This window comes from Trachemys scripta, chromosome 4 (genome assembly GCF_013100865.1).
Source record: "Trachemys scripta elegans isolate TJP31775 chromosome 4, CAS_Tse_1.0, whole genome shotgun sequence".
NCBI classification, from domain to species: domain Eukaryota; kingdom Metazoa; phylum Chordata; order Testudines; family Emydidae; genus Trachemys; species Trachemys scripta.
In genome coordinates this window covers 139,935,876-139,963,625 of record NC_048301.1, presented here as the reverse complement: position 1 = coordinate 139,963,625, position 27,750 = coordinate 139,935,876, and the positions used below count along the sequence as shown (strand labels likewise).

Here is a 27,750-nt window from a genome sequence, read left to right as displayed (position 1 = left end):
AGGGATGGAGCTGGGTTTGGACTGGCCTGGGGTGACTACATGGGACTCTGAGAGCAGGACTGGCCGTGCCATGGTGCTGTGGTTGGGTGGGGCACTGGGGCTGTGACATCACAAGGTTGGGTGATGGAATCAAGTGTCATTGTGGTGTGGTGTGGCGTGGCAGGGCTATGACATCACAGTATGTTGTGATGTCATCAAGCTATGCTGTGACATCATGCTGCAGTTTGTGGGACTGTGACATCACCAGGCTGTTGCGTCTCCTGGGGACGCTGTGACATCACAATGTGGGGGAGGGGCTGCAGGGACTACTTCCAGCTGAGGGATTTTTTTTCCTCTTTCTGCGCTTTCATCAGATGGCGGAGGGATCGCACGCTGTGGACGGAATTGCGTCGCGTGCCGTGCGCAGAGAAGAGGATCCGGCAGCGACGCGCAGAGACAGACAGCCGAGAGAGTCGGGGGACAGGGGCAAGCGGGGCGCGGCCCGTGGAGGGGGAGGGCGAGACCAACCGGGCCCCCTCCCGTGAAGGAAGCAGAGACTGGTTCGGACTGAACCATTCCATCCCCACCGCTCCGGCCAATCAACGGGGGGCAACGAGGACAGCGCTGGGCACGAGCCTCGCGGCCAATCAGCGCGGGGGTCGCGAGACGCCCCGCTCCCCGCAACGGCCGCGAGAGCCCCCTCCCCGCCCCGTCAACGGATTCCTGCCCTCTACGCCCGCTTTCTTAAAGGGACAGAGCAACGTCAGGCGTCAAGGGGGATTTCTGCCGGAAGAAAACAACCCCCCTCTTCATCCCAGCGGCTGTCAGTGGATTTAAAGGGAGCCCGGAGCTGGTAAAGGGGAGTTCGCTCCTGCCCCATTGTGGAAAGGGGTTTCTTGTCGGAGGAGTTTGACGCCAAGCTCTTAAAGGGGACGCCAGCTGGCCTAATTACGGAAGTGGCTGGTGAGATTTAAACTCCGGGTTCTTAAAGGGGACGTGGCCCCGACGTGAATTCTGAGAAGCGGTTTCAGTCCGGTTTCTTAAAGGGGCCGTGACCCCGCCCCGCCGGGAGGCAGACGCCGATCAGTCTGGACCCGCGAAGCCGGACGCGTTGGCGGGGGCAGTTGTGCCCCTGGATTGTGAAAGGCGAGGTCCCTCCCTCGGCCCATCGACCATTGCCATCGCTGGCAGAAGTGGACGCTGGAGTCTTAAAGGGGAAGTCACTCCTCCCCTCCGACGTGCTTGGGGGCTGAAGACGCTTCGCTCCGGACTCTCCAAGGGGAAGTTGCCTCGCGCGCAGGCCGCCTGCCAAAGGGACTGTCTGTGCTGGGGGGGGGGTCGAGCCCGCACACTTAAAGGGGAGGCCAAAGCCCAGAAGCCGCCCAGCCCCCGCTGCACTTTGTGCGGGGCGGGATTTAAATCTGGGGGCCCCAACCCCGCAGGGGTGAGGTGAGGCCTGATTAAAGGGGAGGCCTGTGCGAGAAGCCTGTCCTTAAAGGGGAGGTCCTTGGAAAGAGGGTTGTCGCCTCCGCAGCAAGTTAATCCGAATTAAAGGGGAGGCGCACCTCGGCCCCTCCCTGTCTTGGAGTTTATGTCAAGGGACATTGAACCTCTATTATTTGACAGGCCTGCCTTAAAGGGGAGGACGCACAGAGCAGCCGCTGTGGCGTTCTGAAGGGGAGGCCCCCCAAAGAAACTGCCACGGGGAGTTCGTGTTGGGGGGCCCTAAATCGGATTTCAAAGGGGAAGATTGCCAGCGTGTGTCAAAATCCCCCTTAAAGGGGAGGTTGCCAGGCAAGTGTTTAAAGGGGAGGACGAAGACACACCCCCTCCACTTCCTGGGGGAGCACCTCCCCGCTCCGGTTCTCCACCAATCAGCGCCCAGAGGAGAGGACCCAGTTCAGAACAGCTGCCATGCAGCAGGCTGGAGAGGGGTGAAGGGCGTCGCAGGAAGAGGCTTGGCCGGGAGCAGCATGGAAGCAGCGGCAGCTCCTGCCCCCTGCTGGAGCGGGGGAGGTGGCAGGGCCCGGAGGCTGCGTCGCTGCTCGCGGCGGGACCGCGAGAGCCGCCGGAGCCAACGTCGAGGGGGACGCCCAGGGGAGCCCGCCCACCGGGGCATCCTCTCCTCCTCCTCAGACTCAGAGAGCGAAGGTCCCGCCCCGCCGGCCCCTGTGGCGCCCGGTAAGCCCCGGCGCCGGCCCTTGCGCCGGAGGACGAGGCCATCAGGCTCCTCCTGCAGCCATGAGGAGGAGGAGGAGGAGGAAGAGGATCTGATTGATGGCTTCGCCATTGCTAGTTTCATCAGTCTGGAGGCACTGGAGGTGAGGGGCTGAGAATCGTTCTCAGCTACAGGCACTATAGGGCACAGGAGACACATAGCAGAGCCCATTCCAGGCGAAGCACAGTGGTGTGCGACACACGTACACCACACCCAAAACAGACAATTATAGGCAGCCCAGCCCGGATACGGTGGATTGATGGGGTTATGTTTCTGGAGTACTTAACATATAGCCGTGGAGATGGGGCCATGTCTCAGTGCTGGGGGGTCCCGGGGGCTGGAATATAGTGAGGGACGTAGTTAGGTGCCAGAGTTCCTGTCAGCTGAGATATAGTTGGGGAGACAGGGATATGTCTTGGGGATGGGGGGTTCCGGGGGCTGGGATATAGTGGGGCAGGGGCCGGGACAGGGCTGCATCTTGATGCTAGGGGATGGGATATAGCATGACAGAGGGGCTGTGTCGCAGTGCCAAGGGATGGGATATAGCTGGGGGGGACGGGGATGCCTGTGCGTTGGAACTGGGGGTCCTAGCACTGGATATAGTGGGAGAGATGGGGCTATCTCTCAATGGCAGGGGTTCCCGAGGGCTGGGATATAGCCGGTGGGAACGGGGCCATGACTTTTGTCTGGGATGCTGGGCACTGTGTCCAAGATGGTTGCTCTCCTTTGGGAAGCGGTGCTGTGTCAGGCCGCAAGTAAGGCTGTGTCTACACTGCCAAAACTTCACTCGTTCAGGGGTGTGAAAAAACACCAGTATAGACACCTTGTTCGAGGTGGTTATTTTTTATCCCCAGGAGAGCTCTCCCCTGGTGATAAAGCGTGACTCCGTTGCCCACGGCACAGCGCGGCCGCGTTGTAACGTGGGCAGTGTAGACATGCCGTAAAACATCTTCCGGTTAAGATGTGAAGCAGGGAATCCAGGTTTCAGCAATGCAGGGTGGGGAGCTCCCCAGTCTCAGTGTGTTCCTGTTCTGCGGTGACTCATGCTCGCTCCTCTTGTCAGACTGGACTGATTAGGAATCAAGGCGTGTACCCCAGAGTAAAGGTCAGTTGTAACCTGTCACGTCCCGCCCGCAAGGTGGCTGCTTCTCAGCACCAGGCAAGGGATCCCTATGTAAACAGTCCCTGTGCCCTGCCCAAGAGGTGGCCATATCTCAGTGCTGGGCAAGGGATCCCAGTATAAGCAGCTCCACCCCAGAGGTGGCTGCGTCTGAGCGCTAGGTGAGGGAACTCATTAGGGGTGGCTGGGCAGGTGTCATCTGTCCTCAAGGAGCTGCTTCACCATCTCCCCCTCCCCACAGAAGGACACGACACTGAGGACCCCCGAGCGGCTGGAGCATCGGCTGAAGCACTCGGGGAAGCGGAAGCGGGACGAGGGGAGCGGCTCAGAGGAGGAGGAGGGCCGTGATGAGAGCTCAGAGAAGGGGTGTGGGCGGCATGCGGGGGAGCGGGCGCTGAGGAGACGCAGCAAGAGGAGGAGGAAAGAGGTGAGTGGAGAGGGGGGTGTGGGATTGGGCAGGGAGAACTGGGGGGCTGGATGATATGGGGCTGCAAGGGAGGGTGGGGAGCTGGGCAGGGGGATAGCAGGGTATTGCAGGGGTGGGTGGGTGCTGTGAAAGGGGGACGGGATGCTGGAAGAGTAGGGGCTGGGTCGCGGAAAAGGCTGGGGGTGCAAGGGAGGGTGCGGGGAGATGGAGCATGGAGGTGCAAGGGAGGGTGGGGGCTGGATGAGGACTTTGGGATGCAGGCCGGGGGGTGTTCATGACATGGCAGGGGAATCTCAACTCTGCTCATCAGAGGGCGGTGCTGCCAATCGTACCCCTTCTTTCCCACAGGCCTCCCTCCGCTCCTACTTGGAAACAGGATACATAGTAAGTGGCTCCCTCGCGCTCCGCCTCTCCCCCCTTTGTCTGGCCCACGGCACCCCCTAGGGGCAGGCTCGGGCAGCTCGCCCTCCGCTCATCCCACCTTTGTCTTTCTCCCTTGCAGTGCGACATGGAGAGTGACCCAGGGGAGCAGGTGAGAGGCCCTGAACCTCACCCCTCCTCCTGCCCCCTTCTCCCATCCCCACCCCCTGAACTCCACCAGCCCATCCCTCCTGCCCCCACATCCCTGAATCCCCCCCCCCCCCCCGGGCAGGCGTGTTTGGGAGGGGAGCCCTCCCTGGGGAGCTCAGAGAATCAAGGACGGGGGGGGGGGCGGCGTGCGCCTGGCGTGTATTTGGCAGCAGGAGGCTCCCCACAGCCAGCAATAACATGAGTTCATTTCTCTCCCTATCAGGCCTCCAATGATGACCTGGATCAATCGTTCACTGTTTCAACCAACAAAGGTGGGTGCTAAAGGAAAAAAGCGCCCCTTACCGAGCACCCCCACGCTGCTCGCTGCAGCACAGCGCCCCCTGTGACATTACCCCGGGTACAATCCGGACTGTTGAACAACTGCGTCCCCTTCATTCTCTAGCCTGTGGTGCCTTTTGCACTGCTTTGCTGTGAGAACAGCCATTCCTGGTCCTACTCACTCATAGCCCCTAGCCTGCAGAATCGTTCCCAGCTAAACGACAGGAGAGCTCTGGCCAGCCACTCATGAATTACATACAGGGCGACACCAGCAAATTCCCGGTCCCAGCCTTGTCCGCCAGAAATGGACATCTTGTACTGCTCAGCTCCCAGCTGGGCAATACAAGCTCACAGAAAGTCAATCGTTTCATCAATGGAAAATTATATGCATATAATTTTATCTCAAGTGGAGGTTCCCAAATGCTTCAATCCAAACACACTGGCTTAGATAAAACAATAAAACAAGTTTCGTATCAACAGAAAGAAAGATTTTAAGTGATTACAAGTAATTAGGCATCAAAGTCAGAAGTGGTTACAAAGAAAATAAAAATCAAAAAGGCAAACTAATACCTAACATAAGAACAGCCATACTGGATCAGACCAAAGGTCCATCTAGCCCAGTATCCTGTCTTCTGACAGTGGCCAATGCCAGGTGCCCCAGAAGGAGTGAACAGAACAGGTAATCATCAAGTGATCCATCCCATCACCCATTCCCAGCTTCCGGCAAACAGAGGCTAGGGACACCATCCCTGCCCATCCTGGCTAATCGCCATTGATGGACCTATCCTCTGTGAATATATCTAGTTCTTTTTTGAACTCCATTGTAGTCTTGGCCTTCACAACATCCTCTGTCAAGGAGTTCCACAGGTTGACTCTGCGGTGTGTGAAAAAATACTTCCTTTTACAAGGAAGTACCTACCTTAACAAGCTAAGAGAACTTAAAGCAAAAAAGTTTTTCTCACCATAAGCTTACAGCAGCCTGGCTGGATTGCTTCAGCCAGGATTTCCCCCCAGTTCAGTGATGCTGCCTTTGTCAATCCAACTTCACTGCTGCTGTAAGTAGAGATATGGAGAGAGAGAGATGATTTGGAGGCCACTGTTTCTCATACCCTTTTTCCCTCTTTGAAGATTATCTCCAGCTGGGGTTCAGGCAACAGGCAGTGCGTTTACACAGAACCCCCCAGCTGTGGCTTTGTCAATATGTAAAGTTCTCGCTCACACCCTGCCAAAGAATGGCCGCTTATCTAGTATATGATGGTTCATTGGTTACCTGGCCGGGCCGACAATGTGTCTTTTGTCTCTGAAGAACTGTTTTGGGCCTGCTTTTCTAAACTTGGAACACGTTACAACAATGTGATACTGTAGAATCTTATAACTTCACATACATTTTTGCCACACATATTTTACCAGGACAAAAATGTTCAGCAGATTGAGTTTTCAAACCACCTCACAAGGCATACATTTGTATACAATTTATCATAGTCTGTTGAAAAGTGTGAACATGGAGTACAGTCTGTCACACACCCCTAGCACTGACTGCTGGGGAGAGTGCTTCCTACTGAGCCCCCCCACCCTGCTCATTGCATGGCAGCACCCACCCACCCCACCCCCAGCGCTGCATTGGGGCATCAGGGCAGCACTGGCAGCCCGGGGAGTGCCCCCTGGTGCTGGGTGGTCTCTCACTGGGTGCTGTCTCTCTCCCCAGCCTCGGGCCCAGTTGGTGCCGTGAACGGGAGCTGTGCAGCCAAACTCTCTGTGATCCCCAAGGTCTCAGGGCTGGAGCGGAGCCAGGAGCGGAGCCACGAGGCCGACGGGGACCCCCTGCTAGTGCCTTTCCTGCCCAAGGACCCCCTTTCTCAGGCAGCCCCAGCCCTCCCTGTGGCCCCGGCCCGGCCCCCTACTCCTCCAGCCCCGCCGCCCTCCCGGACACCCAACCCGGCTGCTGCCCGCACCACGCCCCAGCCCCGGGGCCAGCCGCCGGCGCCGCAGGGGGGCCAGGCACCCCACGGCCTGCCCCAGCCCACTGTGCATGGGAAGGGAGCGCCCTTCGCCAGCCCCACGCCGCCGGGGCCCTATGGAGCAGGGCTGGACCTCAGCATCGCCGGGTGAGTGAGCTAGGGCGTGCATTCCTGCCTCGTTCTGTCCCCCTTCGTTCTGTCGCCTTTCCCCCCCTTCTTTTCTTGCTCTCTCTCAATCATGTGTGTCCCCCTCTCCCCCGTTCCTTTCCATGTTCCGTACCCCCTCATCTTCCCCCCACTAACTCTCCTCTCGTTCGGTCTCGCTCGTTCTCTCCCCTGGGCTGATTTTCTCTCTTCCTCTCTGTCTTCTGCAGGTGTAGCCGGAGCAGCGCACACGCCAAGCCCCTGCTGCCCCCGTGCTCCTCCTCCTCGCAGCTTCCTCCCCGCCCCTCCACCCCCTCGCTGGCCCTGCCCCCCCACGCCTTCCCTTCCACCCTGCGCCCCCCCACCCACCATCACCCACCCCTCTTCCCCCCCTCTCCGGGCCTGCCCCCACCACCCCCTCTGCTCCAGGTCGCTGGGCACCCCGCCGCAGCCGCAGCCTTATCCGGTGAGTTGGGAGGGAGGCACTGGGGGTGGGAGGGGGTATGGCAGGGCTGGTGGGGCCAGTCCCATCTCTTCTGGGAAGGGGTTGGCGGAGGGGGGAGGGGAACATCTTTCAAGGTGAGGCTGGCAGAAGATGGTTCCCATATCTCCAGGGGAGAGGGGCCGGCAAGGGGATCCCATCTCTCTGGGAGGGTGCGGAGGTGGCTGGTGGTTGTGGAAGGGGTTTCATTTCTCAGGAAGAGGTGGGGGGGGTGGTCCCATCTCTCTGGGGGGTTGAGGGGGAGTAACTACAAGGGGGTCCCATTTCCCCCAGATAACTCCACCCCCGCTCTCTCCTCTCCCTGCTCAGAACAAGAGCTGATCCGGCAGGGCCTGAGCTCGCGGTTCCTGACGGCGCAGGGCGGGGCCGACATGGGGGCAGCCGCCATCCGCCCGCTGGCCTTCCAGTTCCATCAGCACAACCACCAGCACCAGCACACCCACCAGCACACGCACCAGCACTTCACCCCCTTCCCGCCGGGCATGATGCCCGCCCCCGCCATGGTGAGTGACCCTTCGGGGGCGTCAGCTCCGGTCCGACCCCAGGGCAAGAAACTCTGCCTCAGGGGGAGCAGGGAAAGGGACACAGGACCTTTCCCCTCTAGAGAGCACTGGTGCGTTGGGTTCCCCTTATATCCCACTTTTTCTTTTCCAGTTTGAGAAATACCCAGGCAAGATTGATGGGCTTCTGAGGCATAACGTGAGTGCAGCGTTTGCAGCCACTACCCTGTGCCAGGGGTTCCCAAGGGCTGGGATGTTGTGGGGGGGGGGGGGGGGGGGGCTGTGTCTAGGTGCTAGGGCTCCTGGGGGCTGGGATATTTGGGGAGGAGGGCAGGGATGTGTCTAGGTACCAGGGCTCCTGGGAGCTGGGATATGGGTGGGGGCAGGGCTGTGTCTAGGTGCCGGGGCTCCTGGGTGCTGGGGATATTGCAGCAGGACAGGGCTGTGTCTAGGTGCTAGGACTCTTGGGGGCTGGTATATTGGGGTGTGGGGAGAGTGGGAGGGCAGGGCTGTGTCTAGGTGCCGGGGCTCCTGGGCGCTGGGATATGTCGGGGCGGGACGGGGTCATGTCTCAATCCCAGGGGTGGTTCTTCGAGCAGTGTCCCTATGGTTGCTGCACTGTAGGTGCGCTTGTGCCCCCTGCGCCTTTGGTTGGAGATTTCTCATAGCAGTGTCTGGTCCGCTCGTGCCCCGTGCTGCTTTTCTATAGCACTGCGTGAGCGAACCACCCTCAGTTCCTTCTCAGCTGGAGACAGAACTCTGGCAGTGGTTCCCGTTGAGATTACCTCAACTGTGTCCTGCTTTGTTGTTGTAGTTAATTTGTAGTGTTTAACATTAGTGTAATTAGTTAACAAGTGGTAGTAGTAGCTTTAGCTTCCTAGTTATGAAAAATAATTAATATTTGTTTAAAAAATCTGTTACATTTAGATAGATATTAGTTAGTAGATAAGGTAGTTTGTGTTCACTGGGAGGTTATGCCCGGTTCTCCCGGTGTCAAATGTTGTCTGTTGTGACGGGCACTCCTCAGTGCATTTGTTGCCTCGGGGAATCACATGTTGCCCGAAAGTGTAAATTCTGTCTGGCATTGACATCTAGAGCCAGAAAAATCTGGGAGATCAAATTTCGGCTCCTGATGATGGAGAGCTCGCTACGCCTGGCTTCTGACCCCGGCCAAGGGACTCCTCCTGTACACCAGGAAAATATGCTACCTCCACTATCTCTCAACTGCTCTCATCGATGGCATCTAGGAGGAAGATGCAAGACTCCTCTCATAAGCCTTCCAAAGGTCATGCCCTGAGTTTACCAGGTAGAATTTATCTCAAAAAAGCCAAGGTCGTCAGTATCTTCAGCTACTTCAGCGCTATCTGTTCTCCAGTCTGGTACCTGTGAGGCTGCTGGTTCCTCAGGTTCCGAGGGCACCACTGGACCAAAAGATGGCAAAGCCTCAAGCCCAGCGAGATCGTTGGTACCGTTAGCAGACCAGAGCAGCAAGAAAAGCTCTTCCTCTGCGTCCTTGGTACCAAAGCAGCCTATCGTTAACAATTTTCCAGGGCTTCAAGCACCACCCATCACAAAGATGGGCAACCTTCATCACCTGCCCTCTCTAGGAGACCTGATCCTCAAGAAGAAATTTTTGAGGAGCAAGAAACTAAAGCCAGTGAAGAGGTCTCTCCTCCGGCCACATCTCCTCAACGCTTGATGAAGCAGTCATGCCTCCTCCTCCATCCTTGGTGGATGATTTTAAGCAGTTCAGGATCTGGTCAAGAGAATTGCCAACTCCTTGCAGATCTCTCTCCAGGAAGTTAAAGAACCTCATCATAAGCTGCTTGGTGTCCTTCATTCACCCTCATCTGCCCACATAGCCTTGCCTGTCAACAAGGCCCTTCTGGACCCCCCCAGCGATCATCAGGCACTATTCTGTCTACATGTGAGAGAACGGATAAGAAATATTATGTTCCAGCAAAAGACTTGTTTTTTTCTCATCCCTCTCCTACTTCTTTGATGGTCGATGCAGTTAACAAATATGGAGGGCAGCACTGTGCTAAATCCACGTCCCATGAAAGATGATAAACGTTTAGCCCTCGTTGGTAGAAGATCTTATTCGTCAGCCTCCTTACAACTTAAAATAACCAACTATCAGGTGTTAATGGTGAAATATAATCACTAAGGCCTTACCAAATTCACGGCCATGAAAAATGCTTCATGGACCAGGAAATCTGGTCTCTTGTTTGCTTTTACCCTATACTATACAGTTTTCACGGAGGAGACCAGCGTTTCTCAAATTGGAGGTCCTGACCCAAAAGGGAGTTGCAGGGGGGTTGCAAGGTTATTTTAGGGGGATCGGGGTATTGCCACCCTTACTTCTGCGCTGCCTTCAGAGTTGGGTGGCCGGAGAGCGGTGGCTGTTGGCTGGGTGCCCAGCTCTGAAGGTAGCGCCCTGCCAGCAGCAGCACAGAAATAAGGGTGGCAATACCTACCACATCATTCTTGTGCTACTGCCTTCAGAGCTGGGCAGCTGGAGAGCGGCGGCTGCTGACTGAGGGCCCAGCTCTGCAGGCAGCAGCGCAGAAATAAGGGTGGCAATACCATACCAGGCCGGCCTTACTCCGTATTGCTGCTGGCAGCGGCTCTGCCTTCAGAGCTGGGCTCTCGGCCAGCAGCCGCCGCTCAGCTGCCCAGCTCTGAAGGCAGCGCCGGTGCCAGCAGCAGCGCAGAAGTAAGGGTAGGAGTACCGCAACCCCCACTACAATAGTCTTGTGACCCCGCACAACTCCTTTTTGGGTCAGTACCTCTACAATTACAGCACTGTGAAATTTCAGATTTAAAGAACTGAAATAATGAAATTTACGATTTTTAAAATCCTATGACCGTGAAATTGACCAAAATGGGCTGTGAATTTGGTAGGGCCTAAGAATCATATAAATTACACCAAACTGAACTCTTTTGTTGACCGCTTACTGGCAGAGCAGAGAGAGCAATTCCAGGCAATTATTGTGGAGGGCCAGCTTCTTGCCAGAACACCCTTACAAGCCTCTCTCAGCACTGTCGATATTGCTGCCCATTCGAACTCTGCAGCAGTAGTTCTGAGAAGGGCTTCCTGGCTCCAGCTCTGGATTTCTGAAAGAGGAGCAGAATACGGTGGAAGACCTTCCTTTTGATGGATGTAAACTGTTTGCAGACGGGGCAGATGAATCTCTGAGCACATTAAAGGACTCTAGGGCTACTTTGTGTTCTCTTGGGAACTATACATCTGCCTACAAGAGATGGTTTAGCAAGTCCCAGACAGCTCCGAGATCCCAGACAGCTCAATTCCTCATCTCCCAGAGGCTGTGTGAACCATAGCAGAAGACACCCAAATTCCAGAGAAAGAAACCATCCAACTCTCAGCCTTCTGCCTTGCACCCTTCCACCTCTGCACAGCAATTCTGATGGGTTAGTTCAGATTTCTGAATTACCACCCTCATCCTTACCAACTCCACCAGTTCCACCGCCTTCCTCCCTTTGGCGACGACCTTTACCTCTTCAGGCACGTTTGAGAGTTGATCCCTACAGTCAGATGGGTTTTGGAGATCCTCTCCACAGGGTACGCCATCCCCTCCACATCTTTTCCATTGACCAACCCCCCTCTCCATCCCTTTTCAGGGACCCCTCTCACGGGAGCTTGCTTTGTCAGGAAATAGCCCCTCTCCTACAATAGGGTGTTATAGAACCAGTTCCCATGCAGCACAGAGGAAAGGGGTTTTAGTCCAGGCACTTCCTAATACCAAAAAAGAATGGCCCTGGGAGACCCACCCTAGATTTGAGGCTACTCAACACTTAGGTGAAGGCACAAACATTCAAAATGGTGACACTTGCAGTGTTAATTCTGTCACTAGATCCAGGGGATTGGTTCAAGGGTGGCTCAGGAGTGTTTAGTCATCAAACAGACACAGTTTAAATATGCTTCTTTCCATACCCACTTGCATAAAACCGTCCATCAATTGTTGGAAAGACCATCACGGCGTGTACGCAGGACTCCCATTTGTACGTCTTTTCCCAACGCTCGTCATAATGACTGATGCCTCCATGCGAGGGTCGGGAGAGCACCTGGATGTTCACATGGCCCAAGGCAAGTGAACATCACAAGAGACCATGCTACACATCAACCTCCTGGAACTCCGAGTGGTCAGATACGCCTTTCTCCGGTTTCTACCACTAATCGGGGCAAGTACATAAAGGTTGTGACGGACAACATGTCATGCATGTTTTACATCAACTGGCAAGGAGACGCAAGATCCCCCTCCCTCTGCACTGAGGCTGTCAAGCTCTGGAATTGATGCATATACAATCAGAGCGTCATCACAGCAGCCCGTCTTCCAGGGGCTCAGAATGTGACAATGGATACTCTCAGCAGGCACTTCTTCCAAGACCACGAGTGAGAAATAGATTCCAGCATATTACACTGGGGCACCTCCCAGATAGGTCCCAAACTGGAGAAGGATGCTCGATTAGCGGATTGAGATTTCCGGTCCATCCCAGCAATAAACAAGAGATGTGCCTAGTTTTGCTCTAGAGGCGGACTGGGTCACCGACTCCTGTGAGATGCCTTCATTGGTTGTCGGATCTACTGCATGTATTCCCACTGACTCCTCTACTAGCCAAAGTTCTGTTCAGAATAAAAAAGGACAGAGCCAGAGTCATCCAAATAGTTTTGATTGGGCCCAGACAAACATGGTTTCTTTACCTAATACAGCGGTTCGTTTGCTCACCGACCGCTCTCCACATTGCTCCTCACCTGCTCTCCCAGGAAGGGTTGGAAGATCCTTCACCCCAGCCTTGGAGTGCTTCGTCTTAAAGTACGGTTGTTCTGTGGTTCATGGGATTAGAGACCGCCTGCTCAGAGGAGGTAAAAAGAGTAGTTATACAGCAGAAAACAGTCTACTCGCTACACATACTCTCAAATAGACAAGATTTATCTGTTTGTGTGACCTCCGACATATTCCACCGACCTCGTCGCTGCCAGATATACTGGACTATATCCTAACTCTCTAAAAATTTCGGGGCTATTTCTGAGTTCCATTAGAGCCATCCCGGCTTTCCATTCTCCAATAGAGGGTTATTCTGTTCTTGCCCACCCGACAATATTGAGGTTCCTCAGACGTCTCAGAAATCAGAATCGGTCAGTCAATTGTCGTAATCTGGTTCTTAAATGCCTTACAAGATCACAGTTTAAACTGAGCTGCCTGCTCTGTTTATCAGTGAAAACAACATTCCAGGTAGCCATCTTGTCGGCACGACTGGTTGAGGAAATGGAGGACATGCCACAAAGGCCTCTTTTCACAGAATTTTTTAAGGAGGTGGTCACATTATGACCCCATCTTGAATTTTTACCTAAACTTTCCTCTGAGTTCCATATTAACCAACCCATTCACCTGCCGATCTTCCACCCCAAACTTCACCTAGATAAACAAGAAGCATTGTTGCACACCCTGGACATTGGGAGAGCCCTGGCCTCCTCTCTGGATAAGACTAACCCCTTCAGAAAGACTCCCAAATTGTGTGTCTCACTCGTAGCTAGATCAAAAGGGCCTGCAATCTCTAATCAAAGACTTGCCAAGTGGATATCTGACTGCATTAATTCTTGGTACAAATCTTGTAATATTCAGGCACCTCCAGACATACGAACTCAGTCTATGAGGTCCATTTCCACCTCTACGATATTTCTCAAAAACATGCCCATGATTGAAATACGTAAGGCTGCTACTTGGGCTTCTATATGCACGTTCGCTGAACGCTAGTCAGTAACTCCTGACGCTGCTTCTGATGCTGTTTTCTGTACTTTCTTCCGTACTGGACTCGACTCCGAAGGCCCTCCCCCCTCCCCGACCTTAGAGGGAATTGCTTGGTAGTCCCCCGAGCGGCGCACCTGCAGGGACACGACTCAACGAAGAAGAGACGGTTACTCACCCTGTGCAGTAACTGTGATTCTTCGAGATGTGTGTCCCTATGCGTGCACCACTCCCCTCCCTCCTTCCCCTCCGCTTCAGAGTTCTCAGCTATGGGGCTTCATGGTAGAGACGGAGCTGAGGGCGGTTCGCCCGCGCAGTGCTATATGACGATGCCCAGGGCAGTGCCATGAGAACTCTCCAGTCAGAGGCATGGGGGCGCAAGCACACCTAGAGTGCAGCACCCGGAGGGCACATCTCGAAGAACCACAGTTACTGCCCAGGGTGAGCAACCATTTCTTCCTGGGGGCTGGCTATAGCGGTGGGGAACAGGGCTGCATCTCGGTGCTGGGAGTTCCCAGTGGCTAGGATGTGGGCTGTGTCTCGGTGGCTGGGATCTAGCCAGAGGACGGGACTGTTTCTCAGTGCTGGGGCTTCCAGTGCTGAGGCGTAGCAGTGGGGGGCCAGGGCTGTGTCTTGGGGCTGGGGGGTTCCTGGGGATTGGGATATAACCGGGAGGATGGGGACATGATTCAGTGCTGGGGGTTCCCAGGTGCTGGAATATAGTGGTGGGGAGACAGGGCTATGTTGTAGTGCTGGGTGTTCCCAGGGGTTGAGGTCTGAGGTCCCAGGGTGCTGCTTATTCCCTAGGGACTAGCAGACCCCTGCAGTGATGGCACCTCCCTTTCCACTCAGTGAGCTCTCCATGCTCTCTCTCTTCCTAGTTCTATGCCACGTTCCCTCCTGTGTCTGGGATCCAACCTGTCCTGCCCCCTGCTGTTTCCTTTGGCTCCCTGCAGGGGGCTTTTCAGCCTAAGGTGAGTGGGGAAGTAGACCTTGTCCATTCCCAGCTCTGGGAAGGGAGTGAGGCCTAGAGGGTTAAAGCTGGCAGGGGACGGGGGTAGCAGCTGGGAGCTAGGCCTCGTGGATTCTATCCCCTGCTCTGGCAGGCGAGTGAGATCTCCTGGATTAGAGTGTGGGGGCTGGGAGTCTAGCCAATTGTGGGGGAGGGAGGACTCTATCCGGGTTTTGGCTCTGGCTGTGGTAGGGGGATTTGTTTGTTTGTAGCCTCCTGACGCCCTGTTCTCTCCCCAGAGCACTAACCCAGAGCTGCCATCGCGGCTGGGAGCTGTCGCCCCCTCTTTGTCTCAGAAAGGGGGTCAGGTGAGCAGGGCAGTGGGCTGTTTGCGTGGTGTGGGATGTGGGCACGGATCCCTCTCTAACCGCCCGCTCTCTGTCTTTTTGTAGCTCACGGACCATTTCAGACCCTCCCTGAGGGTAAGTAACCACGTGTACCAATCCTGTGACTTCGCTTGTTGCAGCAGGGGATGCTGTGAGAAATGGGTCATGGGGGGGAATAGGCCAGTGCGTGCCCAGCAGGGGGCGCTGGGAGGAATGGGTCACGGGGCAGGGGAATAGCCCATCTTGTGCCCAGCAGGGGGCGCTGTGAGGAATGGGTCACAAAGGGGGAATAGCCCAGGCGGGGGCACTGCCCTGGTGTGTCCCAGGAGCTGATGCTTTCCCATCTTTCTTGTAGAAGCCTGGCAAATGGTGCTCCATGCACGTCCGCGTGGCCTACATGATCCTGCGGCACCAGGAGAAGATGAAGGTAGAGTCGTGGTGGTGCCCTTTCTAGGCCCCAGTGGGCACTGCAGGGGACAGCAGATCCTGACCAGTAGCGCCCCCTGCAGTACCGGTGCTGGGCGAGAGCACAGCTGGGATCCTGCACTCATAGTCTGGGAGCATAATGTAGTAAAAACTCATTCTGGAGGCACCTTAGCCATAGAAAGGCAAGAGAGGTGTCAGCTGAGTCTTAAATATCTCCAGAATTATAAATTCAGTGGCTTCACTCTCTGCGGCATGGCAGGGGGCACTTGTTGCCCCTGGCCCCAGATCTAGATCCTCCAGTTGGTGGGAATTTTGATAATACTGTGTCATCAGAAATGAGTCCATTTGAGTATCATTCAAAAGCCCTTTCTCCCTCGAACACAACAGTACCAAACGTAACAAACCCAGAACATTTAAATGGATCCTGTCAAACTAACCAAATATCTTTTTTTTTTTTAATGAGATTACAAGTTTGATTGATAAAGGTAACGGGTTTTTTTTAACTGTACTTTAACCGGGGATGCGTTGGCTACATAAAAAAAACCTGGTTCTTTGGTAATCCTAGGGAAGTTAGCCTTGACATCTAGGACTGAAAACATGTTTTCATCTAAGTCATCATCGAGGTCCTCTCCATCTAGGCACGTTGTCACACTGATCTTTGTCCATGCTGCACTCGCACGTCTCTGTACAAGGCAATCTGCTGGCCAGACATTTGCAGGGTGATGAGTATCTGGGCTTTGCATGTGAGTGTTTGATTATCTAAGGATGAAATCAGGAGCACACGGTATTTTACATACAACTGGTGTGGTCAGGCCATCTGTGCCTGATAGGAGGAGGGTAGTTTTGGATGCATGTGATCATCTTGGAGCCGTTCCATTGCATGATGATTTGCCCTTCTGGTAGCAGGTCTAAATGCACCCCTTGTCGGTGGCAATTTATGTTCGTTGGTCTGCTTCTCGGAAAACATCGACACTGTAACTCTGCAAGTGTTGTAATGTGGATCTTCAAATGGTAAACTCGGCATATGAACACCTCCAGTGCACTTATGACATAAGAATGGCCATACTGGGTCAGACCAATAGTTCACCTAGCCCAGTAGCCTGTCTTCCAACAGTGGCCAATGCCAGGTGCTTCAAAGAGAATGACCAGAACAGGTAATCGTCACATGATCCAACCCTTGTTGTCCAGTCCCAGCATCGGGCAGTCAGAGGCTTGGGGATACTCAGAACATGGAATTGCATCCTTGACTGTCATGGCTAATAGCCATTGGTGGACCTATCCTCCATGAACGCATCTAATTAAATTCTTTTTTAAATCCATTTATAGTTTTTTGCCTTCACAATATCCCCTGGCAACGCGCTCCGTACGTTGACTGCATTGTGCGAAGTGCTTCCTTTTGTTTGTGTTTAACCTGCTGCCTATTCATTTCATTGGGTGACCCCTGGTTCTTGTGTTATGTGCAGGGGGAAAAAACACTTTCTCCACACCATTCCTGATTTTATAGACCTCTCTTATACCCCGCCCCTTAGTCGTCTCTTTTCCAAGTTAAATAGTCCCCGTCTTTTAACTCTCCTCCTATGGAAGCTGTTCCAAATCCCTAATCATTTTTGTGGCACTTCTCTGTACCTTTTCCAATTCTAATGTGTCTTTTTTTTGAGATGGGGTGAGAACTGCATGCAGTTTTTGAGAACTGCATGCAGTATTCAAGGTGTGGCCATACCATGGATATATATAGCGGCATTATGGTATTTAGTGTGTTATCATCTATCCCTTTCCTAATGGTTCCTAACATTCTGTTCGCTTTTTTGACTGCCACTGTATATTGAGTGGATATTTTCAGAGAACTATCCACAATAACTCCAAGATCTCTTTCTTGAATGGTTATAGCTAGTTTAGACCCCCATTATTTTATGTGTATAGTTGGGATTCTGTTTTCCAATGTGCATTACTTTGCATTTATCAACATTGAATTTCAACTGTAATTTTGTCGCCCAGTCACCCAAGTTTTGTGAGATCCTTTGTATGTCTTTGCAGTCTGCTTTGGACTTAACTATCTTGAGTAATTTTGAATCATCTGCAAATTTTGCCACCTCACTGTTTATCCCTTTTTCCAGATCATTTCTGAATATGTTGAACAGCACTGATCCCAGTACAGATCCCTGTGGGACACCACAATTTACCTTTCTCCATTCTGAAAACTGACCATTTATTCCTACCCTTTGTTTCCTGTCTTTTAACCAGTTACCAATCCATGAGAGAACCTTCCCTCTTATCCTGTGACCGCTTAGTTTGCTTAAGAACCTTTGGTGTGGAACCTTGTCGAAGGTTTTCTAAAAGTCTAAGTACACTATATGCACTGGATCACCCTTGTCCACATGCTTATTGACCCTTCAAAGAATTCTAGTAGATTGGTGAGGCACGATTTCCCTTTACAAAAGCCATGTTGACTCTTCCCCAACGAATCGTGTTGATCCATGTGTCTGATGATTCTGTTTTTTACTATAGTTTCAAACTATTTGCCCGGTATTGAAGTTAAGCTTACCAGCCTGTAGTTGCCAGCATTGACTCAGGAGCCATTTTTAAAAATTGGCGTCACATTAGCTATCCTCCAGTCATCGGGTACAGAAACTGATTTAAATGATAGGTTACAAACCACAGTTAGTAGTTCTGCAATTTCATATTTGAGTTCCTTCAGAACTCTTGGATGCAACCATCTGGTCCTGGTGACTTCTTATTGTTTAACTTAGCAATTTGTTTCCAGACCTCCTCTATTGACACCTTATTCTGGGACAGTTCTTAAGATTTGTCGCCTAAAAAGAATGGCTCCAAATGTGTGGATCTCCCTCATATCTTCTGCAATGAAAACCAATGCAAAGAATGAATTTAGCTTCTCCTCAGTGCCCTTGTCTTCCTTGAGTGCTCCTTTTAGCACCTTGATCTTCTAGTGGTCCCACTTTTAGCAGGCTTCCTGCTTCTGATGTACTTAAAAAATATTTTGCTGTTAGTTTTGTGTCTTTTGCTAGTTGCTCTTCAAATTCTTTTTTGACCTGCCTAATTATATTTTTACACTTTATTTGCCAGATTTTGTTCCTTTTTATTTTTCTCATTTGACCTCCAACTTTTAAAGAATGCCTTTTTGCTTCTAGATACTTTTTTTACTCTGTTTAGCTGTGGTGGCATTTTCTGGATCCTCTTACCTATTCTTTTTAATTTGGGGTATACATTTAATTTGAGCCTCTATTGTGTTTTTAAAATGTTTCCCTGCAGCTTGCAGGCATTTTACTCTTGTGACTGTTCTTTTTAATTTCAGTTTAACTAGCTTACTCATTTTTGTGTAGTTCCTCTTCCTGAATTTAAATACCACTGTGGTGGGTTTCTTTGGTATTCCTCTTTTCTCCCCCCTCTCTCCCCTAGGATGTCAAATTTAATTATATTATGGTCACTATTATTGAGTGGTTCAGTTATATTCACTTCTTGGACCAGATCCTGTGCTCCACATAGGACTAAATCAAGAATTGTCTCTCCCTTGTGGGTTCCAGGACTAGGTGCTCCAAGAAGCAGTCATTAATGGTGTCTAGAAGCGGTATTTCTGCATCCCATCTGAGGTGAATGTACCCAGTCAATATGGGGATAGTTGAAATCCGCCATATTATTGAGTTTTCTATTTTAATAGCCTTTTTAATCTCCCTGAGCATTTTAGAGTCACCATCCTGGTCCGGTGGTCGGTAGTATATCCCTACTGCTATACTTTTATTACTCAAGCATGGAATTTCTGTTCATAGAGATTCTATAGTACAATTTATTTCATTTAAGATTTTCACTATATTTGACTCTGTGCTTTCTTTCACATATAGTGCCACTCTCCCACAGCACGACCTATTCTCTCATTCCAATATATTTTGCACACTGGAATTACCTTGTCCCATTGATTGTCAATTGTTCCACCAAGTTTCTGTGGTGCCTATAATATCAATATTCTTATTTAATATTTGGCACTCAAGTTCACCCATTTTAGTATTTAGACTTCTACCATTTGTATACAAGTACTTATAAAATATATCACCTTTTAGTTGTCTGCCTTCATGTGATGTACTTGAATGGGACGACTTTTCATCTGACTGTTTCTCTTCTGTTCCTACCTGTACTTTATCAACTTCTATCCTCTCCTCTTTACTAGAATATAGAGAATCCCGGTTAATAGATCCTTCCTATGGGATGTCTCTGTCCAAACCGTGTGCTCCTTTGCACCTGTTGGCTTTTTCTCCAGCCTTAGTTTAAAAACCTCATCAGTGACTGTCACAGCTGTTTCGAGCACCTTTGAACAAGGAGAGAAGTGAATCAAATGTCTTCCAGTAAGATAATTTGGTCTTCCCAGTCAACCTTCCAGTAGTGTCACATCTTGAAAGGGCATGGAAACCTGCCAGTGGATAGCATTTAATGGGCCGAGTGATAGGAACACATCTCTGAGGGATATACAGTGATTCTGTTCTTCAGAAGGAGGCACAAAAACAGAACCTAGAACATCTGTGTCTTTGCAAAACTCTGGCGTTTAGTAGCACCTCTTTCTCTGTGGCTTTGATGGCAGGCGAGATCATTTTAGTCTCAGTCACCTCATGGGAACCACGAAGAAACTCCACTGAACAGTGCAAAGCGGCAGCTTCATTACACCATGCAACGATGAAATTCTTCCATCAGTTCTTTGCGTGCTGCAGCGTTGTCTCTGCAATGGACGCCGTTAACTCATCCTTTGTGCAAGTATGAGACAGTAGCTTCTTCAGTGTGAAATTGGAGATGTTTGTGGACAGGGGCAGTATGTCCTTTCTGGTAATACTGCTAATTGATTCCCCCGCATAGGGTGTCAAACATGAGCTGGAGTTTATCATAGGTCCAGTATTTTCTCTGTAGCCTCATAATGAAATGTTCAGCCAAATCTTGGCAGGTGTTACCAGGTTCTGGTTTGTCAAGAGCTTGTACCTCAGCCATACCATCTCTGATAGCTTTGCTAAATGGCCTCTGCTGGTGTAAGGCACCGGTCACGTTGTCAGTAGGTGCTGGCTTAGGAAGCCCATGTGAGATGTGCATTAGTTTGCTTCTTGCCTGGTACATACGCATTGTTCTGTCGCGTTCAAACGTAGATTGTAGTACCACAAAGAACTCGTTCATTCCCGAAGTCTCATGTAGATCAACATCATGCTGCGATCTGGACACAGCCAGGAGATGAGCAGACCGTGACCTGTCTGGTTAGCCTTTCACTCTGACTTTCTTCTTTGCATTTGAGCACAGCTTTAGTCTACCGTTCTTGATTGGAGCCTATAGATTGACGCGGTCTTAGCTAAGTGTTTGGGTGCTGAAGGCTTCATGGAGGTCATGGCCCAAAGTATCCATTTGACCGACACCTTTAGCTATCTCATGCTATTAATGAGCTCCAGACCGTTCTATGCAAATGGATTGCCAATGCAAGTAAGCTCATCATGTAGCTTTACAGTTACCCCTTCTTGGCATTTAACACCACCTAACGAATCTAGACGATGCTTGGCTGCTTCTGGGGAAAGTCATCCCAGCCATGCTTAATGTGCGAAATTCGATGGAGTCCTGTCGTTGTGAGAGAAACCAGGAAAGGATCCTGTCCTGCCCCCCGATCCTCCAGTGACTTTCAATGCTCCGTGTTCATGTTCTAGGTCTTCGTCTGAACCAAGTGCACAGAAAGGAACTGGCGACCTTTTAACAACCCAAATTCCTTTTCTAAATTCCTCCCGTATTTTCTACATCTCTTATTTCAGCAAGGAACCAGGCAACCATCACAGAATATTTCGATGCTTCAGATGTATTCAAGTAGGCGGGGCCTGATGAAAGTCATTGTAGGGTACTTCAGGAACTAGCTGAAGCAATCTTAGACCATTAGCAATTATCTCTGAGAACTCCTGGAGGAAGGGTGATCTCCCAGAAGACTGGAGAAGGGCAGCCACAGTACTGATCTTTAAAAAGGGGAACAAAGAGGACCTGGAGAATTATAGACCAATCAGCTTAACTTCAATGCCTGGAAAGATACTGGAACAAATAATTAAACAATCAGTTTGTAAGCACCTGGAGGATAATAGAGTTATAAGGACTAGCCAGCATGGGTTTATCAAGAACAAATAATGGCAGACCAAACGAATTTCCTTCAAGATGTGATCTATCTTGATTTTTAGTAAGGCTTTTAATATAGTCCACCAGACATTCTCATACACAAACTAGGGTAATGTGGTCTAGATGAAATTACCATAAGGTGGAACGATTGTAGTCAAAGAGTAGTTCTCAATAGTTTGCTGGCAAACTGGGAGGGTGTATTTAGTGGTGTCCTGCAGGAGTCAGTCCTGGGTCCAATACTAGTCAATATTTTCCTTAATGACTTGGATAATGGAGTGGAGAGTATGCTTATAAATTTTGCAGATGTCACCAAGCTGGAAGGGGTTGCGAGAACTTTGGAGGACAGGATTAGAATTCAACACAACACTGACAAATTAGAGAATTTGTCTGAATTCAACAAGATGAAATTTAAGAAAGATGAGTGCAAAGTACTTCACTTAGGAAGGAAAAATCAAAGGCACAAGATGGGCAATAACTGGGTGGTTGCACTGCTGAAAAGGATCTGGGGGTTAGAGTGGATAGAAATAGAAATAGAAATTGAAATAGAAATTAATGGAGATATCCTATCTCCTAGAACTGGAAGGGACCTTGAAAGGTCATCGAGTCCAGCCCCCTGCCTTCACTAGCAGGACCAAGTACTGATTTTTGCCCCAGATCCCCAAGTGGCCCTCTCAAGGATTGAACTCACAACCCTGGGTTTAGCAGGCCAATGCTCAAACCACTGAGCTATCCCTCCCCCTCATCACAAATTGAATGAGTCAAGCATGTGATGCAGCTGTGAAAAAGGCTAATATTGTTCTGGGGTGTATTAACAGGAGTGTCATAGCGAAGACAAGGGAGACAATTCTCCCACTCTACTCTGCACTGGTGAGGCCTCAGCTGGAGTACGGTGTCTAGTTCTGAGTGCCGTGCTTTAGGAAAGATGCGGACAAATTGGAGAGAGTCCAGAGTAGAGCAACAAAAATTATTAAAAAGTTTTAAAACACCTGACCTAGGAGGAAAGGTTTAAAAAAAACGGGCATGTTAGTCTTGAGCAAAAAGTCAACGGAGAGGGGACTTGCTAACAATCTTCAACTATGGTATGGGCTGTTCGAAAAAGGACTATGACCAGTTGTTCTCCATGTCCACTAAAGGTAGGACAAGAAGCAACGGGCTTAAATTGCAGCCAGGGCAATGTAGGTTAGATGGAGTTAGAAAGTTTTTCCTACCAAGGGCAATGAAGCTCTGGACCGGGCTTCTGAGGGAGGTTGTGGAATCCCCGGCACTGGAGGTTTTATAAAATGGGTTAGACAAGCCACTGTCTGGGATGGTCCAGCCAGGGTTACTCGGTCAAGGGCACCAGAACCTTGGTAGAAGTGGGCGGCAGGCGGCGCATAACTGTGGCTAGCAGGGGGTACAGTTGAAAGGTTTGGGGGGTGGGGGGGGAAATGTGACCACTGCACATGTTGCTTCTTCCTCCACTCCTTGACTCACTTCAGTGGGCAGACTCCAAAGCACGCAGCAGCCCAGGCACGCCAGCAGCAGGGAAGGAGAAGCAGCCTCATGGAGGGGTCAGAGTGGGGGGCTCAGCAAGCCGCCCTGCTGCTTCCTAGGGGGACACAGAGAGAGCAGCTGCCAAGGGGAGCGCTGCCTCCTCGCTGCTGGGCATCCCAAGAAATCGGGGGGTCCACGTAACCCCGTCCCTCCCCCTTGGGACATGTCACTTCTGGAAGGCCAAAGTGGATTCCTGTGCCCCTTCTCCCCTAACTCTTGCACTCCCCTCCTGCACCCCCTGCCCTCCAGACACTTGGTGCAGCTGGTCTTCTACCTCCAGCAGCTGCACAGAGCTCACCAGGAACCAGCCACGTAGCCCATCCCCCTGCCTTTCCCACCAGCTGCCGCCCAGCACCTGCAGCACCACGGTCCAGGCACCCGCCGCAAAACACAGCCCCTGCTGGTGCTGCTCCACACTTGCCCAAGGCTTGCAGTTTGTGGACAGAGCCAGTGACTTGTGCCTGGATTTCTTCACCACCGCCCCATTACACCTCTTTTGGCCTCCTAATCCAAGCTGATAACAGTGATGATCTACACCAATGAACCACTTCTCTTTTGCCGCTGACGCCAAATCAGCTGGAAGCTCTCTCCTTCCCTTTCTTGTAACCTTAGAAAAATGAATCCGGTCTCGTGTTCTGGGCATTAACTACTACCACGGTATTGTCAGGCAAGGGCCCCAGTTTCACTGTGGGAGGGCTGCATGTTTCACATCCCTGGGTTAAAGGAGAATTAAAAGACCCTTTTGGGTTTTCAATATTTTTCTCTAATCCAAAACTACATAATTGTTCGCGGTTTGGCCCATTGTGTGCAGGGAGAAAGGGCTTTGGAATGATACCTGACTCGACCCATTGCTGATGACGTCTAATCCAAACTTCCACTAACCAGAGGACCTAGAGCTGGGGGGGACTGAGATTCCCTCGCAGAGGCTGATACCAGTGAAATGAGGATTCTGTAGATTTTTTTACACGAATCGGATGACCCCTCCCTCACCCTTCTGCTGTTAACTTTCCCCAGAATTACACGTGCTCCCAGACTGTCAGCTCTGGCCCAGGGTTCCCAGAACTCCAGGAGGGCCCGTTCCCTAGCACCGAGGCATGTGAGACTGGGGGCTGACGCCATATGGAGCCCTGGGGAGTAACCATTGGGGGTGACCCTGCCTGGGTGGGGGGACTAGAAGGGCCCTGTGAGATGCAGTTAGGTTCCTCCTTTGCTGACCTCCTTTCTCCCCTCTCCCCAGCTGATGCAGGGTGATCCCCACAAGCTGGATTTCCGGAACGACTTGATCACCTGCCTTCCTGGCACAGGGACCTTTGGAAGCCTCGCTCATGGCCAAGAGCTCACGCGCCCAGCCACGCTTTTTACCCCCGCAGGTCAGCGCCTTCCTGGCCCCATGATCCTGCAGCCACTGTCCCCCTCCCAGCCCTGGGTACCCAGGTTATTGGAAAAATTGGGCATAAGCGTGCCATGGGAGTTGGAGGCCTATCTGGGGGAGGGGGTGCTGGGTTGGTGGGGGATGTGGGGAGATCGGAGCCGATTGGGGGAGGGAAGAGACAGGCCACCCAGGGGCTGTGGGAGGGTTGGGGCTCAGTCTGGGGGAGGGAGGGAGATGGGCTAGCCAGTAGGGATGACCTCCTCTCAACCAATCTAATGCTCTTTCTGTCCTCCACAGGCGCCGTCCAGGCAAGCTCTGGTGCCTCCTTTGGACCTCCCAGTGCGCCACATAGCTCTTTCCTGGGCCCCAGCGCACACATTGGTAAGAGTTGGGGGCAGGGTACAGGGCACCAGGACTAGGCATGGAGTCAGGGGCTGCCCATGAGGCACATGGGCTGTGCAGGGCGCACCAGGGATGAGGCACCAGGGCCCCGGGGGGCGTCGCTGCGCCCATTCACCCCTCCCTTTCCTCCTTGCCTTTCAGATCCCTTCAGCCGCCCCACCAGCTTCCCCATGGCGCTCTCCAACGGGGCCTTCGGGGGCCTGGGGAACCCCGCCTTCAGTAAGTAGAGGGGGCGGGGCCACAGGCGTGAGGGCGGACTCCGGTGTGGGAAGGAGGGAGGGCTGTTCTAGGCCCCATGTGGGGTGACCCTGGGGGCCAAAGCCCACCTGGGAGGGAGCCAGGACCTGCATGGTGAGAGTCTGGGGGTGGAGGGAAAAGTTGTAGAGGCATGTGAGCTCTGGGGAGTGAGACCCCCATGTGAGAGGAGGAGGGCCTCAGTGAGCCCTGGGGAAGGGGTTGTGTCCAAGAGGGACAGCCCTGAAGCAGGGCCTGTGCTGGAGCAGGCAGGCGAGCCCTAGGGATTTCTGGGGGGGAAGAGGAGCAGGGCCTGCACCTGGGGAGCGGGACCTGTTCTGGGAACCTCTGTAGGCTAATCCCCCATGAGATAAGGCAGGGCCTGGATAGGGAAGGGACATGGGGACAGGGCCTCCCTTGGCAGAGATGGAGCTTTTGTAGGGAGAGCCCTGGGGACAGAGCCTACTTTGGGAACGGCGGAGCATGTGTATGGCGTTCTGTGTCATGCTCTGCTCGCTGTGTTCCCATCCCAGACTCCAGCTCCATGTTTGGGCAGAAGGACAGCCCCGGGGCCCAGGCCTACGGCAGCCCCCACGACCCATGGAACCGGCTGCACCGCACGCCCCCCTCCTTCCCCACTGCCCCCGCCTGGCCCAAAGGGGGTGCTGGTGACGCAGCTGAGCGCGGGCCGGCCCAGCACGACAAGGAGCCGGACAAGCGGGAGGTGCCTGCCATAAAGGACGAGAAGGACAGGTATGAGGTGGGGGCAGGGCGGCTGGGGGTGCAGGGGTCAATGCAGGAGGGCAGGGGATGAGGGTTGCAGGGCTGGCTGAGGGTTGTGGGGGATCAGGGTGGGATCTGGGCAATGAGGTCCAGGTGCGGGGTTGGGACTGATTCTGGGGAAGGGGGGACGGGCTGGCAGATTCGGGGGGGATCGGGGCTGATGCGGGGGTGGGGAAGGAAGGGGATGGAATGGTTGGGGATTGAGGAGGGGGGGATGGCTGAGGAATGTGGGGGGATCGGGGACTGATGAGGAGGGGGACGAGTTGGGGATTGTGCGGGCCTCAGCCCAGTTTGTGGCACTAACCCCCACCTCTGTTCTAGGGACACCCTCTTCTCCAGGCCCCCCCCTCGTGCCTCGCCGGCGCCCCTCCCCACTAAGCACCCCGCCTCCCTGGGGCTGGAAGACGGCCCCATGCGGGCACACAGCGAGCCAGGCCGGGAGCAGCGTTACGGCAGCCCGGTGAGGGGCCGGGCCTCACGCTCACCCTATCCTGACCCTGTCCTCAAGAAAGAAGTGAAGGTGAAGGAGGAGCCGGAGCTGGGTGTGCTGGAGGGGGCACTACGGGCGGGCGGGCCCTTTCCTGGGGCTCTGCATGTCCCCCACTCGCTGGGGCCGCTGGCCGTCTTCGAGCGGCCACCATACCTGGTGGCTGGGCCGGCCCCTGGATCCCCCTATGCCACCCTCGAGGCCTGGCGGGAGCCCTACGCCCTGCCCCGCTATCTGGAGCGTGAGCTGCCCGAGGACTACGAGCGCGCCCGGCTCTATGGGCTGGGGCCGCATCCCCCGGGGCTGTTGGCCTACCCCCGCCATGCTGCGCTGCTGGCCAAAGCCCCACCCCCAGAGGGGTTGCTTGGTGCCCCTCCACCCCTCATCCCCGCCGTGCCCGGCGCCCGGCCCAGTTCCCCCCGCCGTGCCCCGGACCTCCGAGAGCTCACCACCGCCTACAAGGACCGGGACTCCAGATAATGATGCCCGTGGGTCCCACGCCCTGGCATCAGAGATGGCATCCCCCTCCACACTGGGCTGGCTAGGATCCCCCCACCCTGCCATTAGGGACAGCATTCTCCCCCGCCCACCCCAGCATCAGGGGCAGTATGTCCTCCCCACACCAGGCCAGTCGGCATCCCTCCCACCTGGCTTCAGCACTGGTATCCACTCCCCTCACCGTGGCATCAGGTGCAGCATCCCCTCCCGCATCCCTTGGCCTGGCCAGGATCAGGGGTGAGAACGCTGAGGAACCTCCCCACACACACACCCCACCCCGGCCGCTACACAGACACAAGCTCAGAAGGGGGGGGGGAGGGCAGGAGGGCAGGACAGTGGGGTTCAGGGTGTGGCTGTGCCTCCCCATCTGCCCCTGGCCTGGCTGCATCCAGGTGAAGGAGGGTTGGCATTGGGCGCCCTATGCTGTCCCATGGAGAGGACTTGGGGGAGAAAGACCAGCTGTCGGGGTGTTCTCTAATGGCCTGGGGGGGTTAGGTCTGGGCTGTTGGGATCACCCCAGGACGGGTGGAGGTTAAAGGGCAATCTCCCCAAGCTCATGAGGTTTCGGGGCAGGAATCTGGGCTTCGGGTTCCCCAAATCTCCCCATAAGTGGGGATTTCGGGGGGTGTCTTGCTTTGCTCCTGTGGACTGGGGGGCAGGAGTGGAGCTGGGGCCCCCAGCCTAGTGTGAATAGGCCCCTGCTCCCTCAGGTGAGCTGGGTTTTGTACATTTATATCAGGTTTGAGGTGGTGATTTTAAAGGATCCCCCCGCCCCTCTTCTCTCCCCTCATTTTTAATGTACCGCGCTTTTTCTATTCCTGTATCGACGTTGTGATGCTCCCCTCCTTCTCCCCACTGGACCTGATCGGAAAGGGGTAACACGGCTGCAGGGGAAGGGTATTGGAGACCCCCCCACCCCTTGCATTGGACACTGCCGGTTCCTCTTTGCCCCCCACCTTCCCCCAACCCCTACCTCCCGGTTTAATTAAACCCCAGATTGGTGCTTCTGGATACATTCCTCTTTGTGATTTCTTCTACGTGGGGGTGGGTGAGGGATCCGGGTTATAATCCATGACTGCAGGA

General features: G+C 53.3%; 1 protein-coding gene across 3 annotated transcripts; it reads left to right on the top strand.

Moving 5' to 3' along the window:
* The first annotated feature begins 394 nt into the window (after nt 1-394).
* Nucleotides 395-27,680, top strand: FBRS (fibrosin). 3 transcript variants are annotated; one of them, XM_034768186.1, is made up of 18 exons: nt 395-2,300; nt 3,562-3,744; nt 4,093-4,128; nt 4,247-4,276; nt 4,538-4,586; nt 6,299-6,698; nt 6,926-7,161; nt 7,507-7,700; nt 7,852-7,896; nt 14,347-14,439; nt 14,717-14,785; nt 14,870-14,899; nt 15,159-15,230; nt 24,129-24,261; nt 24,561-24,644; nt 24,807-24,884; nt 25,433-25,652; nt 26,004-27,680. In XM_034768186.1, the coding sequence occupies exons 1-18, from the start codon at nt 1,953-1,955 to the stop codon at nt 26,647-26,649; spliced, it is 2,946 nt and encodes a 981-aa protein (XP_034624077.1). In that variant the 5' UTR covers nt 395-1,952; the 3' UTR covers nt 26,650-27,680. The 3 variants fall into 3 exon arrangements, with proteins under 3 accessions (XP_034624077.1, XP_034624076.1, XP_034624078.1); XM_034768185.1 differs by having other exon boundaries at nt 3,559-3,744; XM_034768187.1 differs by lacking the exon at nt 15,159-15,230 and having other exon boundaries at nt 3,559-3,744.
* The last annotated feature ends 70 nt before the right edge of the window (nt 27,681-27,750 follow it).